Source organism: Neoarius graeffei, chromosome 10 (assembly GCF_027579695.1).
Source record: "Neoarius graeffei isolate fNeoGra1 chromosome 10, fNeoGra1.pri, whole genome shotgun sequence".
Classification (NCBI taxonomy): domain Eukaryota; kingdom Metazoa; phylum Chordata; class Actinopteri; order Siluriformes; family Ariidae; genus Neoarius; species Neoarius graeffei.
The window spans coordinates 17874066-17889023 of NC_083578.1; the positions used below are offsets into that span (position 1 = coordinate 17874066).

Genomic DNA, 14958 nt, shown 5'->3' on the forward strand with positions numbered 1-14958 from the left:
TGACCTTGACAAGCTCCATTGATTTCTGGACCGAAAAAAAAAAATCCCCAAAGAAAACTGATACCTGCTCTTTGAATCATTGATAAGCACAAGGTTGCTGACTCGGGCTCTCTCTCACTCACTCCCTTTTCCTTTCTCTCTTCCTCTTTTTATGTTCTGTTATTTTTTTTCTTCTGGGAGAGAGAGAGACCAGCGAACCCAGACTTCCTGAACTCAAGGGCTTCAGTTTCACCCCTCATGTTTCCTCACATCCACTGTAATCCAGCTTTTCCCTGCAGTTACAGCAAGGTCAGCATAGAGGAACTACACCCTACATTTCACCCTTGACAGACAACGACGTGCATGCACAAATATCGTAAAGCAGACCACAGCATGAAAAAGAGACTTTTAGGGTATCTAGGACATCTAATCCGGCACTTCCGTACAGAAAACCCACAGGAAATTATCGCAAACTCGTTCTTAAGACAGCGTCTTTTAATGTTAAATCCACAAACTACACTTACATGGAGGCCAGTACCAGTGAACCATCTGCTTCAAAGCTCAAAGAGTGGATAATTCATTTCATAACAATCATTATGGGTGCAGTGATATCCATACAATATCAAAAGATAAGAAAAAACTAAGGTCTGAAACAGCAGATCAACATTCAAAAGTGTTTGTCTGTGCTGACGGTCTCTTTTATCGACGTTGATAGAAAAGTAAGCACGCATGCAGCAGGAATGTTTATTATTACCGGTCGATCTCAAGCCTTTTTTTCAGTAGCACAAGACACTAAAATAAAGTTTAAAAGAAAAAAAACGTGCGAAGTTCTTCGAGATGCTTGATATAACATACCATCAGATTTCTTTATAAAACTAAAACACTGGAACGAGCAGCTTTGAAAAGCAAAGAATGGTCACACCAAATATTGATTTGATTTTTTTTTTTACCATTTCCTGCTAATACTCATTTATCTCATATACAGAAAATTTATGCTCAATGACTGACTGTGAAAGAATCTTCGCAGGTTGGCTTCATAGATGTGCCTAAAACTGTTATATTTATAATTTATTTTTATTCTACCCACATTCACTGGATATGAGCAATCGCGCACTCTGATTGGCTACTCTACTACTAGGATATCAGCTCATATACCGTGAGTAGAGAAAAACAAAATGGCGGAGCGCATCAAGTCAGATATATCACTTTGTTATCAAGTATTGAAAAGAAACAGAAATAGCTAAAAGAATATATATTTTTCCCCCCAGTGTCTCCTGTTCCACACTCTAGCCCAGTCAGTGGCGGTAATGCACCTGGTTTGCCAACTGCCAAAAAAACCCCCAAAAAACGAAAAGAAAATGGCGAACTGTGTTGCTAAACCAACCGAAGATGAAAGAAAAACTCTACTTGAAAACAAAACCCCCAAAAATACAAAAAAAAGCAACAAAATACGGAATACAATATTTGATGGTAAGAACATATATTTTTTAATTTTTCAAGAATTCTTCTTATTATCGCATTTTTCACAAATTGCTCCTGTCATTTCGCCGGTTTGTTTAGATTCTAAGCGGAAATTATTTTGTCAGACGTTTTGTATAAAATTTTTATTGATTGAATTTGCAAAAAATAAAAATGCTCTGTTTCTCAAAATCCAGTGAACGTGGATAGAATAAAACAGTTATTCCACTCAATCTTGTCGTTCACGGCTTATATCTGCTCATGTATGACTTGATTCGTGGAATAACTGTGTGTGTGTGTGTGTGTGTGTGTGTGTGTGTGTGTGTGTGTGTGTGTGTGTGTGCAAAAGTCTTAGGTACATGTAAAGAAATGCTGTCGACCAAAAATGGCTTAAAAAATAATGAAATGTTTCAACATTTAAAAAATACTATAAACAGTAATCAGTAAGCCATAATAAATGACACAAAGTCAATATTTGGTGCAAGACGACCCTTTGCTTTAAAAAAAAAAAGTCGTCTCAGGTCTGACTTTGACTGTCAGACTCACTTCTTAATTTTGCACCAAAACCCAGTAATTAATCTGAAAAGTGCTCGCTTATGTAATATGCTCCTCAGATCCAAATTTCTGTAACATTTAAACATTTAATTTTGTGCTGGAAAATGAATGTTTGGAACTCTGAAATGTTTTTGTTCTGACTCGATAATGTAGAAGTCATAAAATAAAAATCTATAACAAAGTTTGTATGAAAAAAAATAGGGTGCCTAAGACTTTTGCACAGTACTGTGTGTACACACACACACACACACACAGTACTTTTATCATTTTGAGCTTCCGACTAGCAAAACGCTTTCACATCTTTGTTGAATTCATAATTACCAGGTACGTCTAGAGTCCTGACATTATACTCTCAATTAACTTTAACTCTTGAAGTCATAGTCATTTTTGGTCGTATTTCCAGCATTTAGGTCAATGTACAAAAAAACAAACAAACAAAAAAAAACATCTTCCACTGGCTTAACTGTGACTAATTTTCTGGATTAACAATGGCTTCAGTTATCGGCGGCCCCCGTCACACTTATTCAGAATTAGCAGGAATCAAGCAGAACCAGCCGGAATGAAAAATTTTTCAAAATTCGTGCCACATTCGGGCGGGAATTTCAAACTGACCAAGATTCTTACAGCTTTGTAAGAATGCCATTTGAATACTTAGAATGCGCTTCGAACCCGCCTCGAATGATTCTTGCACATTCAGGGTGTATTAGCTTTCGAATGCAGTTCAAAGGTAGTTGGAACACAGTAGGAATACCTAGAATGCTGTTAGAATGCAGTAAGAATATTAAGAATGCACTTCGAATGCTGTACGAGTGCGGTTCGATTGCTGCCCGAATACCACCCGAAGTCTGGTCGGAAGGTGCCTCGAATGCTGTACGAATTCACCTCAAATGCAGTCAGAACGCTCCCGGAATAGCCGCCGAATATGTTTCGAACGAATGCAGCTCGAATACTTAGGGCCCGTCCACACAAGTACGCGGCCTCACCCAATACGTTGTCATTTTGAAAAAAATCTCCGTAAACACGACGTCGTTTCCAGAAATATCTGCGTCCACACGGATTCACTGGAAACGACCCAAAACGCTGTAGTATATATGCCAGGCCTGGATGTGGCGCTGTGACGCCGCCACACCAATACACTAAAACCGGAAGAGAAGCCATGGAGCATGCGTATAAAGGTCACGTGCTGTTTACAAACAAGCTCATAACACAAGAAGAGGACGATCATGCCCAGCGCAGCTCTGAGAGGAAGAGTCTTTTGTGTGGACCGACAATGAAGTGGAACTTCTACTTCGTGTCACGTTGGACGTTTCTGCAGTACAAGCACAAGCCTGTAGTCCGCCATTGTTGTTGTTATGACGCGTCTTGCGGCTGAGGTTAAAGGTTAGAGAGGCGGGGCTTATATGTCATCGTTTCTGAAAAAATCCGCATTCACCGTCCAGACGACCCCGGGCTATCCAGCGTTTTAGGATTTTCCTACTCTGGGACCCGTTTTCAAAAAATACCGGTTTCACACCTCGAAAAAGCCAGATCCGTCTGGACGCGAGGCCGAAACGATAAAGTATTTATGCGGATTCGACAAAAACGTACTCGTGTGGACGGGCCCTTAGAATGTACTTCGAATATCCCGGAATATACGAAGAATTTTCATTCCGATGGCATTCCGGCTCATTCAAGGCACATTCGGGACATTCTGGCAGGATTTGAAGCGGCTTGCCATTTCGATTTTTCCCTCGAACACAATCAGAATGTTTTGAATGCTGTTGGAATGCCGTAAGAATATTTAGAATGCAGTTAGAATACACTTCGAATGCCGTTCGATATTTCTCCTCTTCGAATGCACCTCGAATGTTTTGAGAGGATCAGATCAGACCTGATCCTCTCCAAAGGTGACAGAGCCTTCTCTGTTGCTGCCCCTAAGCTCTGGAACAGTCTTCCTATATATGTCAGATCCTCTCCCACCATTGATTGTTTTAAATCCAATTTAAAGACGCATTTTTTCTCCCTGGCTTTTGGCACAATCTGAGGTAGTAATTTCTATTTTCATTTTTTAATTTTGATTTTACTTTCAATTTTAATTGGTGATGTCAAGTCTACCCTTTTTAATTATTTTAATTACTTTTATAAATTGTTTTGTTTATTTATCTTTATATTTTACATATTTATGCAATTTTTCTATACTTTCTTGCTAGCTTGGGTTTTAATCTAGTCCAATTTTTCTATTTATTCTGTTTCTCTGTAAACATTGTTCCAAATCTTGTGTTATGTTGTGAAGCACTTTGGGGCCAACTTTGTTGTACTTAAATGTGCTATATAAATAAAATGACTTGACTTGAATGTTTTGAGCATGAGCAAAGCAGTCGGGCCGGCCACAAGAATGGGCCCGAATGTTTGGAATGCACTCAGAATCCAGTCAGAATTTTTAGAATGCACTTCGAATATCCCGGAATACGAAGAATTTTCATTCCGACGGCATTCCGGCTCATTCCGCCTCTAGTGTGACTACCCTATAACAGAAGTGCTTGGGATGGGCTATACTGCTTCTGAAGATCAGGAAACTCTGCCGGAGATAAGCCATTCAGAGTCACTAATAACAAACATTTCAACTTCTAATTATTTGTTTACGAAGATACAGCGCTGTCCAAAGTAGTGTAGATACTGTATAACGCAGGGTACATACACTCACCGGCCACTTTATTAGAAACACCCATACATCCACCTGCTGTTTTATGCGATTCTCTAATCAGCCAATCCCCTTGACAGAAGCACGATGCATAAAATCATGCAGATACAAATCAAGAACTTCAGTTAATGTTCACTTCAAACATCAGAATGGGAAAAAACGTGATCTCAAAGTGTGACTTTCTTTCACTGTGGCATGGGTGTTGGTTTGAACCAGATGGACTGGTTTGAGTATTTCAGAAACTGCTGATCTCCTGGGGCTTTCACACACAGCAGTCTCTACACAGAATGGTGCAAAAAAACAAAAAAACACTTTTTGAGTGAGTGACAGTTCTGTGGGTGGAAACAAATGCCTTGTTGATAAGAGAGGGTCAGAGGAAAATGGCCAGATTGGTTTGAGCTGCCAGGAAGGATTTAGTAACTCATAGCAACTCTTTACAACCGTGATGAGCAGAAAAGCATCTCAGCATGCAACAGCAGAAGAACACATTGGGTTCCAGTCCTGCAGCCAAGAACAGGGATCTTAGAATCAAGAACAAGTTCCTATTAAAGTGGCCGGTGAGTGTATATGTGAGTGTAAATGTACTGGATTGATGAAAATTTCACATCAAGTCTAAAACCTCTTTGTTAAATCATCATCTACAACTGTAAACCTGAAAGATGAATGATTTTCTCCACACACACACACACACACACGCACACACCTGCTATCAACACAAGTTAAATCTCTAATGCAGCATTTGAAAACCAGCACCTCTAACGTCTAAGCCTTCTAGAACGTAAGCATCATTAGAAAGCCCACAGGTGGTACAAAAGCAGAAGAGAAGACATACAGCTCTCTGAGATGAGCTGGTTAAAGAAAGAATCGGGGAGTGTTAAGCAATTAGTAAAGCACAGAGAACAAGATGAGGAACAGCCTCCCACTTCATCCCTCCTATTGAAGCATTTCTGAAGCTTTCATCTCTAAGGACCCACTTCCAAACCCAGCACAATGTCTCCTGTCCAGAGCCGGGACTCTTTAACGAAGGCCTGGCGGAGACGAGAGCCCGGACGAGTGCTTACCTTTAATCCCGAACTTTGAATTGCGGCCAAACTTGAGGACGACCAGCATCAGGACAAAGCCGGTGAATGTGATGGCGGCGATTCCCACGACCACGTACACCTACGGGACGGAACAGAGCGTGTATAAACAGCATTCCCACACTCACACACTCGCGTATACGCAGACACACTGAATATCAAACACCACAAAGACTGGGCCATTCTCATTAGTGTGCATGCTAAATGAAACACTCACAGCAACTCGGTCCTCAGGTGGCTCAGGTGTGTCATCTGTGTGAAAAAAAAAAGAATGACGATAAAGAAATGTCCACTTGATGAGAATGTACTGTATAGCATTTCGGTTTTTTAAATCATTAAAAACTTAAATGAACGACACTCATTAGGTGTGTGCTTTCATTGTACCTGTGGTAGAGTCTTAAAAGGATGCAGGGACCCAAAAATAAAAGAAAGACAATTGAAAAATGAAAAAAGGCAAGGAATTTAGTATACACAACACATAATGTGATATACACAAGACTATACACACACACCGATCAGCCATAACATTATGAGCACTGACAGGTGACGTGAACAACATCGATTATCTCATTACAGGGGCACCTGTCAAAGCGTGGGGATATATTAGGCAGAAAGAAAGAGAACAGTCATTTCTTGAAGTCGATGTGTTGGAAGCAGGAAAAATGGGCAAGCGTAAGGATCTGAGCGACTTTATTAAGGGCCAAACTGTGATGGCGAGATGACTGGGTCTGAGCATCTTCAAAATGGCACATCTTGTGGGGTGTTCCCAGTATGCGGTGGTTAGCACCTACCAAAAGTGGTCCAAGGAAGGACAACCAGTGAACCGGCGACAGAGTCACGGGTATCAAAGGCTCATTGATTTACATGGAGCACGAAGGCTAGCCCATATGGCCCAATCCCACAGAAGAGCTACTGTCGCACAAACTGCTGAAAAAGTTAACACTGACACTTTTCTGTTTTAGCCAGCATTAACTTTTCCAGCATTTTGTTCTACAGTAGCTCTTCATACTACAACTTCATACCACTGCATACCAGGAACACCCCACAAGATGTACCATTTTGGAGATGCTCAGACCCAGTCATCTAGCCATCACAATTTGGCCCTGTCAAAGTCACTCAGATCCTTACGCTTGCCCATTTTTCCTGCTTCCAAGACACTGACTTCAAGAACTGACTGTTCTCTTGCTCCCTAATAAATACCACCCTTTGAAAGGTGCCATTGTAATGAGATAATCAAATGTTATAATACATACTGTATAAAAACATGTGTTCTATTCCCTTTGAGCAGGTTTCATTAATTTGGTTTGATAGCATACAATACTGTTAGCATATCGCTTATCTTACATGTATTACGTCACTCTACCCAATGGAGAATGAGTGATGAATATGGTTTACGATATGGCATGGTTGTCAAGACAACATGACGTCACACGTCGGAGATGTAAAATTTCCGCACGAGCGAGCGACTGTGACAATTTGTAAACAAACATGGCCGCCAGGTTTGCTTCGTTAAATACGGAAGATTTTGAGAGAATTTTGAAAGAGAAAGATGCATTGAACACCTGGAAGGAATGTGTATGAATAATAATCATCATCATCATCATCATCATATTAACTGGCGTTTTTTTGTGGTATATCAGATATATTTCATTCAGCTAGCACTCATCTTCGACTCGTTCAATATCATGCTAGCTGAATGGAATATATCTGATATACCACTCAACGCCAGCCAATATTATTTAAATATCCACTTCACCTGTCAGTGGTCATAATGTTATGGCTGATCGGTCCATGTAGTCTGTAAAAGATAAAATGCAACAACTCACCATAGTAGATTGTATCCGTAGATGTTGTACCTTTTGGGTTTGATATGAAAAAAAAAATTTTTTTAAGGAAATGTACCATGTTTATCCACCACTACTTATGATGTATTTCTGTTATGAAACTTAACCATGGTTTAACATGACTGTTATGAAGTGCAGACACTGGAAACACCTTCCAAAAATGTTAAATAAACATTTCCAGAGAGAATTAGTAGTCATATCATGGTTAAAAATAAACCTAGTTATTCTAAAGTACCGTATTAATGCCATTGTACCGTATAAAATAATCACTACGAGGTACCATTCTACAACTTTGTTAATCGAGTATAGTAACTCAACATACAGTGGTGCTTGAAAGTTTGTGAACCCTTTAGAATGTTCTATATTTCTGCATAAATATGACCTAAAACATCATCAGATTTTCACACAAGTCCTAAAAGTAGATAAAGAGAACCCAGTTAAACAAACGAGACAAAAATATTGTACTTGGTCATTTATTTATTGAGGAAAATTATCCAATATTACATATCTGTGAGTGGCAAAAGTATGTGAACCTCTAGGATTAGCAGTTAATTTGAAGGTGAAATCAGAGTCAGGTGTTTTCTATCAATGGGATGACAATCAGGTGTGAGTGGGCACCCTGTTTTATTTAAAGAACAGGGATCTATCAAAGTCTGATCTTCACAGCACATGTTTGTGGAAGTGTATCATGGCACGAACAAAGGAGATTTCTGAGGACCTCAGAAAAAGCGTTGTTGATGCTCATCAGGCTGGAAAAGGTTACAAAACCATCTCTAAAGAGTTTGGACTCCACCAATCCACAGTCAGACAGATTGTGTACAAATGGAGGAAATTCAAGACCATTGTTACCCTCCCCAGGAGTGGTCGACCAACAAAGATCACTCCAAGAGCAAGGCGTGTAATAGTCGACGAGGTCACAAAGGACCCTAGGGTAATTTCTAAATAACCGAAGGCCTCTCTCACATTGGCTAACGTTAATGTTCATGAGTCCATCATCAGGAGAACACTGAACAACAATGGTGTGCATGGCAGGGTTGCAAGGAGAAAGCCACTGCTCTCCAAAAAGAACATTGCTGCTCGTCTGCAGTTTGCTAAAGATCGCATGGACAAGCCAGAAGGCTATTGGAAAAATGTTTTGTGGATGGATGAAACCAAAATAGAACTTTTTGGTTTAAATGAGAAGCATTATGTTTGGAGAAAGGAAAACACTGCATTCCAGCATAAGAACCTTATCCCATCTGTGAAACATGGTGGTGGTAGCATCATGGTTTGGGCCTGTTTTGCTGCATCTGGGCCAGGACAGCTTGCCATCATTGATGGAACAATGAACTCTGAATTATACCAGCGAATTCTAAAGGAAAATATCAGGACATCTGTCCATGAACTGAATCTCAAGAGAAGGTGGGTCATGCAGCAAGACAACGACCCTAAGCACACAAGTCATTCTACCAAAGAATGGTTAAAGAAGAATAAAGTTAATGTTTTGGAATGGCCAAGTCAAAGTCCTGACCTTAATCCAATCGAAATGTTGTGGAAGGACCTGAAGCGAGCAGTTCATGTGAGGAAACCCACCAACATCCCAGAGTTGAAGCTGTTCTGTACGGAGGAATGGGCTAAAATTCCTCCAAGCCGGTGTGCAGGACTGATCAACAGTTACCGCAAACGTTTAGTTGCAGTTATTGCTGCACAAGGGGGTCACACCAGATACTGAAAGCAAAGGTTCACATACTTTTGCCACTCACAGATATGCAATATTGGATCATTTTCCTCAATAAATAAATGACCAAGTATAATATTTTTGTCTCGTTTGTTTAATTGGGTTCTCTTTATCTACTTTTAGGACTTGTGTGAAAATCTGATGATGTTTTAGGTCATATTTATGCAGAAATATAGAACATTCTAAAGGGTTCACAAACTTTCAAGCACCACTGTAGTTCTAGTAAAACCATATCATGCTGTCGTAAATTTATAGTAAATTTCGTCACGTTTTGTTGCTTCTCAGCTAACAGCAAAAGTTATTTCAGGAAGGATTCGAAAAATTCATGTCAGAATTACAGAAACGATTGTCTATATCTTTCACTCGTTTCTATTCTCATAGCTTTTCTAAAAGTTTTGATCTGACCCTGTGTGAATCATTTTGTCACGTCTGCACCTGCTTGCACTCAAGACTCCACTTCCCAGAGTTTGCAGCAGCCGTCTTCAAACATGGCCGCCGCAGACCACAACAACCATCATGCACCACACACTGGGCCTCAGTATAAAAGGACTCTGTTCACATTTGGGCTTTGCGAAGTAGTGCTTAGTGTTTCCATGCCTGACTTACCAAGCCTTTATTGTTTGTGCAGCTTATTTGGTTATTGACCCAGTTTGTATTTTGGTTATCGCCTACAGTCTCTTTTTGCACCTTGCCTGACCTCTGCCTGTTTACTGATACTGCGTTTAGTTCATGATTTGGACTTTTTTGCCAGTTTGCCTTTATTAAACTCTCTACTGCTTGTATATCTGTCTGTCGCCTGCTTACGTGACACGTTATAAATACCAAAACGCCAAGGACATAGTCGCTCATCTGGCCTGCCATTAAAACAACCATGACGACCAAAACATCAAACAGAACTGAAATGTGACAATGTGAGAGAGGACCAAATTGTTTACGACAGGAAAATCAACAAAGGACTAAATTTTGTTCCCCGAGCAAAGATCGACCCAAAACATCAATCAGAACTGAATTTGCATGATAAATGAGAGAGGAGATACAATTCTAGTCAGCGGAAAATTCGTGAAGTTGACCTAATTACTAATTTGTTAGCAAAAAATTGACAATACAATGATCAAGTTTTGTGCAGAAGGTCGAGTTCTTTCAAGCAAAATAATCAGAACTGAAATCCATTGAGAACTGATTTAACTGAAAATAAATAAAGCTGTAAGCAAATTGTTTACATCAAGAAAATACAAACATATGACCAAATTTTGTTCCCCAAGAACCGAAATCGGGTGAGAACTTCGAGAGGAGATACAATTCTAATGAGAAGTACCAAAATTTGTGAAGTTGACCTAATTAGCAGTTCGTTAGCAAAAATTTGACAATACAATGACCAAGTGCTGTGCAGAAGGTCGAGTTCTTTCAAACGAAACAATCAGAACTGAAATCCATTGAGAACTGAGGGAGGGAGGAGATACGATTTAACTGAAAATAAACAAAGTTGTAAACAAATTGTTCACAACAGGAAAATCAACAAACGATCAAGTTTTGTTCCTCATGGGAAGATCTACCCAAAACATCGATCAGAGCTAGAATCTGATTAGAAATGAGAGAGGAGATACAATTCTAGCCTGGAAAATTCGTTAATTTGGCCTAATTACTAACTTGTGAGCAAAAAATTTGACAATTTTTGTGCGGAGTCATGAGTTCTTTCAAACAAACAAAACAATCGGAATAGAAATCTGTGGAGAACTGACGGAGGAGATACGATTTAACCGAATTGTGGACGATGGACGGATGACGGACGCCACACATGGCAATAGCTCATCAGCCTTATGGCCAGATGAGCTAAAAACAACAACAACAACAACAACAACAAAAGCAGCTTCTACAGTGAAAGTTAATTTTGTTGCAGCCTTGGAAAACACTTGCCATGAGATTTTCTAAAATATATGAACAGCTGAGTAGATTCTTCGCTCGGTCATCTTGTCATTTCCGTAATTCCGACATGACAAAACTTTTTAATACGATATTCAGAATGTTTCCAGGTCAACAAAAAACTAACACAGTACAAATGTTTGTATTAACAAAGAGTTCTGTTGCGCAACAAATTTGTAAAACTCTACAGACTGTATATTATAGGAAATTTTAGTAAGGTAATACATGTATAATGTTCATAAAACTTTTAGAAAACATCTTAAATTGTTAGTGGATCTGATAGCACATGCTCCTGGGCACAGGAAGTTTAAACCTAATGAATGTAGACCTTTTTTTGGCAACTTACTAGGTAACTATGTAATCGAAGTTGTTATACTGTTAGTGATGCTGAATATTAACTCAACTTGGAAATGTTACTAGTTTTGACAGAGAACTCACTGTTATACGGGTTGTGCATGAAGTGGGCGAATACAGTTTTTCTGTCGCTGCCGTAAGGGTTGCTGGCCAGCAGCGTGTACATGCCGTTGTTGATATGTGTGGGGTTATCAAGCTGCAGGCAGCCGTGATACTCGTGCTCGGCGTAATCGTGGATCCGGGTGCTAATGAAGGGCCCCTCAGTCAGAGGCCCACTCTGTAACAGCCATTGCAGCGTCGGTTGCGGGTTGCCAGATACGCTGAAAGGGATGCACCAGTGATGGTCGGGGATGGCGTCCGTGAGCTTGCTGATTATAGGAGCGACTGGCACCAACATATGAAAGATACAGAACAAACACACTTTTGCATTATTGTGAAGTTTAACTGGCAGGTAGTTGTTGGGCCAAAAAATAAATATGTTTTTTTGTACGACACTTGAATGAATTCTTTAACTGGATTTGTAAATTAAGCTCTGAATCTGTTAATCTCTGAATCTGTGCGGAGTTTGCATGTTCTCCCCGTGTCCGCGTGGGTTTCCTCCAGGTGCTCCGGTTTCCCCCACAGTCCAAAGACATGCAGGTTAGGTTAACTGGTGACTCTAAATTGACCGTAGGTGTGAATGTGAGTGTGAATGGTTGTGTGTCTATGCGTCAGCCCTGTGATGACCTGGCGACTTGTCCAGGGTGTACCCCGCCTTTCGCCCGTAGTCAGCTGGGATAGGCTCCAGCTTGCCTGCGACCCTGTAGAAGGATAAAGCGGCTAGAGATAATGAGATGAGATGAGATGAGACTTGAATGAATTCTTTAACTGGATTTGTAAATTAAGCTCTGAATCTGTTAAGCTCTGAATCTGTGCGGAGTTTGCATGTTCTCCCCGTGTCCGCGTGGGTTTCCTCCGGGTGCTCCGGTTTCCCCCACAGTCCAAAGACATGCAGGTTAGGTTAACTGGTGACTCTAAATTGACCGTAGGTGTGAATGTGAGTGTGAATGGTTGTGTGTCTATGCGTCAGCCCTGTGATGACCTGGCGACTTGTCCAGGGTGTACCCCGCCTTTCGCCCGTAGTCAGCTGGGATAGGCTCCAGCTTGCCTGCGACCCTGTAGAAGGATAAAGCGGCTAGAGATAATGAGATGAGATGAGATGAGACTTGAATGAATTCTTTAACTGGATTTGTAAATTAAGCTCTGAATCTGTTAAGCTCTGAATCTGTGCGGAGTTTGCATGTTCTCCCCGTGTCCGCGTGGGTTTCCTCCGGGTGCTCCGGTTTCCCCCACAGTCCAAAGACATGCAGGTTAGGTTAACTGGTGACTCTAAATTGACCGTAGGTGTGAATGTGAGTGTGAATGGTTGTGTGTCTATGCGTCAGCCCTGTGATGACCTGGCGACTTGTCCAGGGTGTACCCCGCCTTTCGCCCGTAGTCAGCTGGGATAGGCTCCAGCTTGCCTGCGACCCTGTAGAAGGATAAAGCGGCTAGAGATAATGAGATGAGATGAGATGAGATGAGACTTGAATGAATTCTTTAACTGGATTTGTAAATTAAGCTCTGAATCTGTTAAGCTCTGAATCTGTGCGGAGTTTGCATGTTCTCCCCGTGTCCGCGTGGGTTTCCTCCGGGTGCTCCGGTTTCCCCCACAGTCCAAAGACATGCAGGTTAGGTTAACTGGTGACTCTAAATTGACCGTAGGTGTGAATGTGAGTGTGAATGGTTGTCTGTGTCTATGCGTCAGCCCTGTGATGACCTGGCGACTTGTCCAGGGTGTACCCCGCCTTTCGCCCGTAGTCAGCTGGGATAGGCTCCAGCTTGCCTGCGACCCTGTAGGACAGGATAAGCGGCTACAGATAATGGATGGATGGAAGACTGATTGAAAAACACTGGAGTAGCCTGTTAAAGTTATTCCTTTTAATGCTTAGTGCTGGAAAGAGTTTTCACGTTTTTTTTTTTTTTTTACAGCAACATTCATTTGAAATCCAACAAAAACCTACAGTAAAACTAGGGCTGTCAAAATAGCGTGTTCATTTCGATTAATTAATCACAGAAAAAATAACATTTACTCGGATTAATTGCATTCCGGAGTGACCTTTGACCCAGTGCTGTTCTGGCCACAAGTGGCTGTAAAATGAAGGAGGCAGACGAGAACGTGCTGCTTGGTCCAGTGAATGAATGGAACGTATACGTTTAAAAATCGCACAGATGGAACTGTTGACAGGAGCTTCGTTCTCTGAAATTTCTACAATAAGGAATTTTCATGCCAAAGGAGTTCGTTAAGTCTGAAATATCATCTCAACGCAAAGCAATTAGGAGCAAACCCGGAGGTACAAGCTAGCACACCCCTTGATGCCAATGCTAGCAGCTAGCCTTGTCAAGCTACAGTCGACCAGGTGTTCAGACACAAACTTAGCAAGTCTACCTGTGACCGACTAACTACTAACTTCCTTGCTAAATGGATTGCAATGGCCTGCAGACCAGTTTCAGTGATAGAGGCCAGGGGGTTTGCGGAGGCTTTATGGGGGATCAGGACACTTTGTCCAATGCCATTTCGTCCAGTAGTTGAGACGTTTCGTCCAAAGCCTTTTTCATACGCACTATCAATTATTTTATATGTGGTGAGAATATGTGCGACAAGATCGAGATATAAACAAACCATAATTCATTTAAGGGAGTGCATTAAGCAGGTTTATGACTGCGTCTCCCCATAATAAAGGGAAATAAACAATTTTTGTAAAGCAAATGAGTGCCGTAGTACGAGCCCTTTGACACAAAATAGCGGTGCAAGGGGTGTAAAAAAAAGTAGACCCTTACCATTACAGGCTGCTCTCCGAGCTTTGAGTCCAGTGAAGCCGTTTAATCCATTATATAGCCAGTCTTAATAAGGCCAACATAGCCTTAATCAGTAAAATGTTTCAATAAATATTTTATTTAAATAGTATTTTATTCATTTAAGGGAGTGCATTAAGCAGGTTTATGACTGCGTCTCCCCGTAATAAATGGAAACGTACGCCTAATGATAGTGATGTGACAATATGTGCGACAAATTGCTGGATATTTTTAAAGGAGAACTGAAGTCATTTTTAAACTTGCTTTATTTCTTAATTAACGTGTTATTCAATTACGTTTTCGGTTTTAGTAACCTTATATCGTGACTCGTATTGGCAAGTAATTGCAATTAAATATTATACTTATCGGCCTATTTGGTTTTTAGCCATGTTGAATTTAGTTCGTTTGGTCCACGGCAGGCGTCGCTTATCCGCGTGATCTTCACGAGACTTGTGCGAGACTTTGAAACGTCAAGTGTCAGCCAGGTGTCAGTGCTGC

The 14958-nt window shown here is 40.8% G+C and overlaps 1 protein-coding gene across 2 annotated transcripts in view; it reads right to left on the reverse strand.

Annotated features, from left to right (window-relative positions):
- Positions 1–14958, reverse strand: part of ntrk2a (neurotrophic tyrosine kinase, receptor, type 2a) — a 119830-nt gene that overhangs the window by 83036 nt on the left and 21836 nt on the right. The window contains exons 8-12 of one of the 2 annotated variants that reach the window (XM_060931406.1): positions 11671–11970; positions 7578–7607; positions 6136–6147; positions 5969–6003; positions 5734–5833 (exon numbers count right to left, since the gene is read on the reverse strand). In XM_060931406.1, the coding sequence (XP_060787389.1) occupies positions 5734–5833; positions 5969–6003; positions 6136–6147; positions 7578–7607; positions 11671–11970 (477 nt within the window). Of the gene's footprint in view, positions 1–5733; positions 5834–5968; positions 6010–6135; positions 6148–7577; positions 7608–11670; positions 11971–14958 lie in introns of both variants that reach the window. The other variant, XM_060931405.1, reaches the window with a different exon arrangement.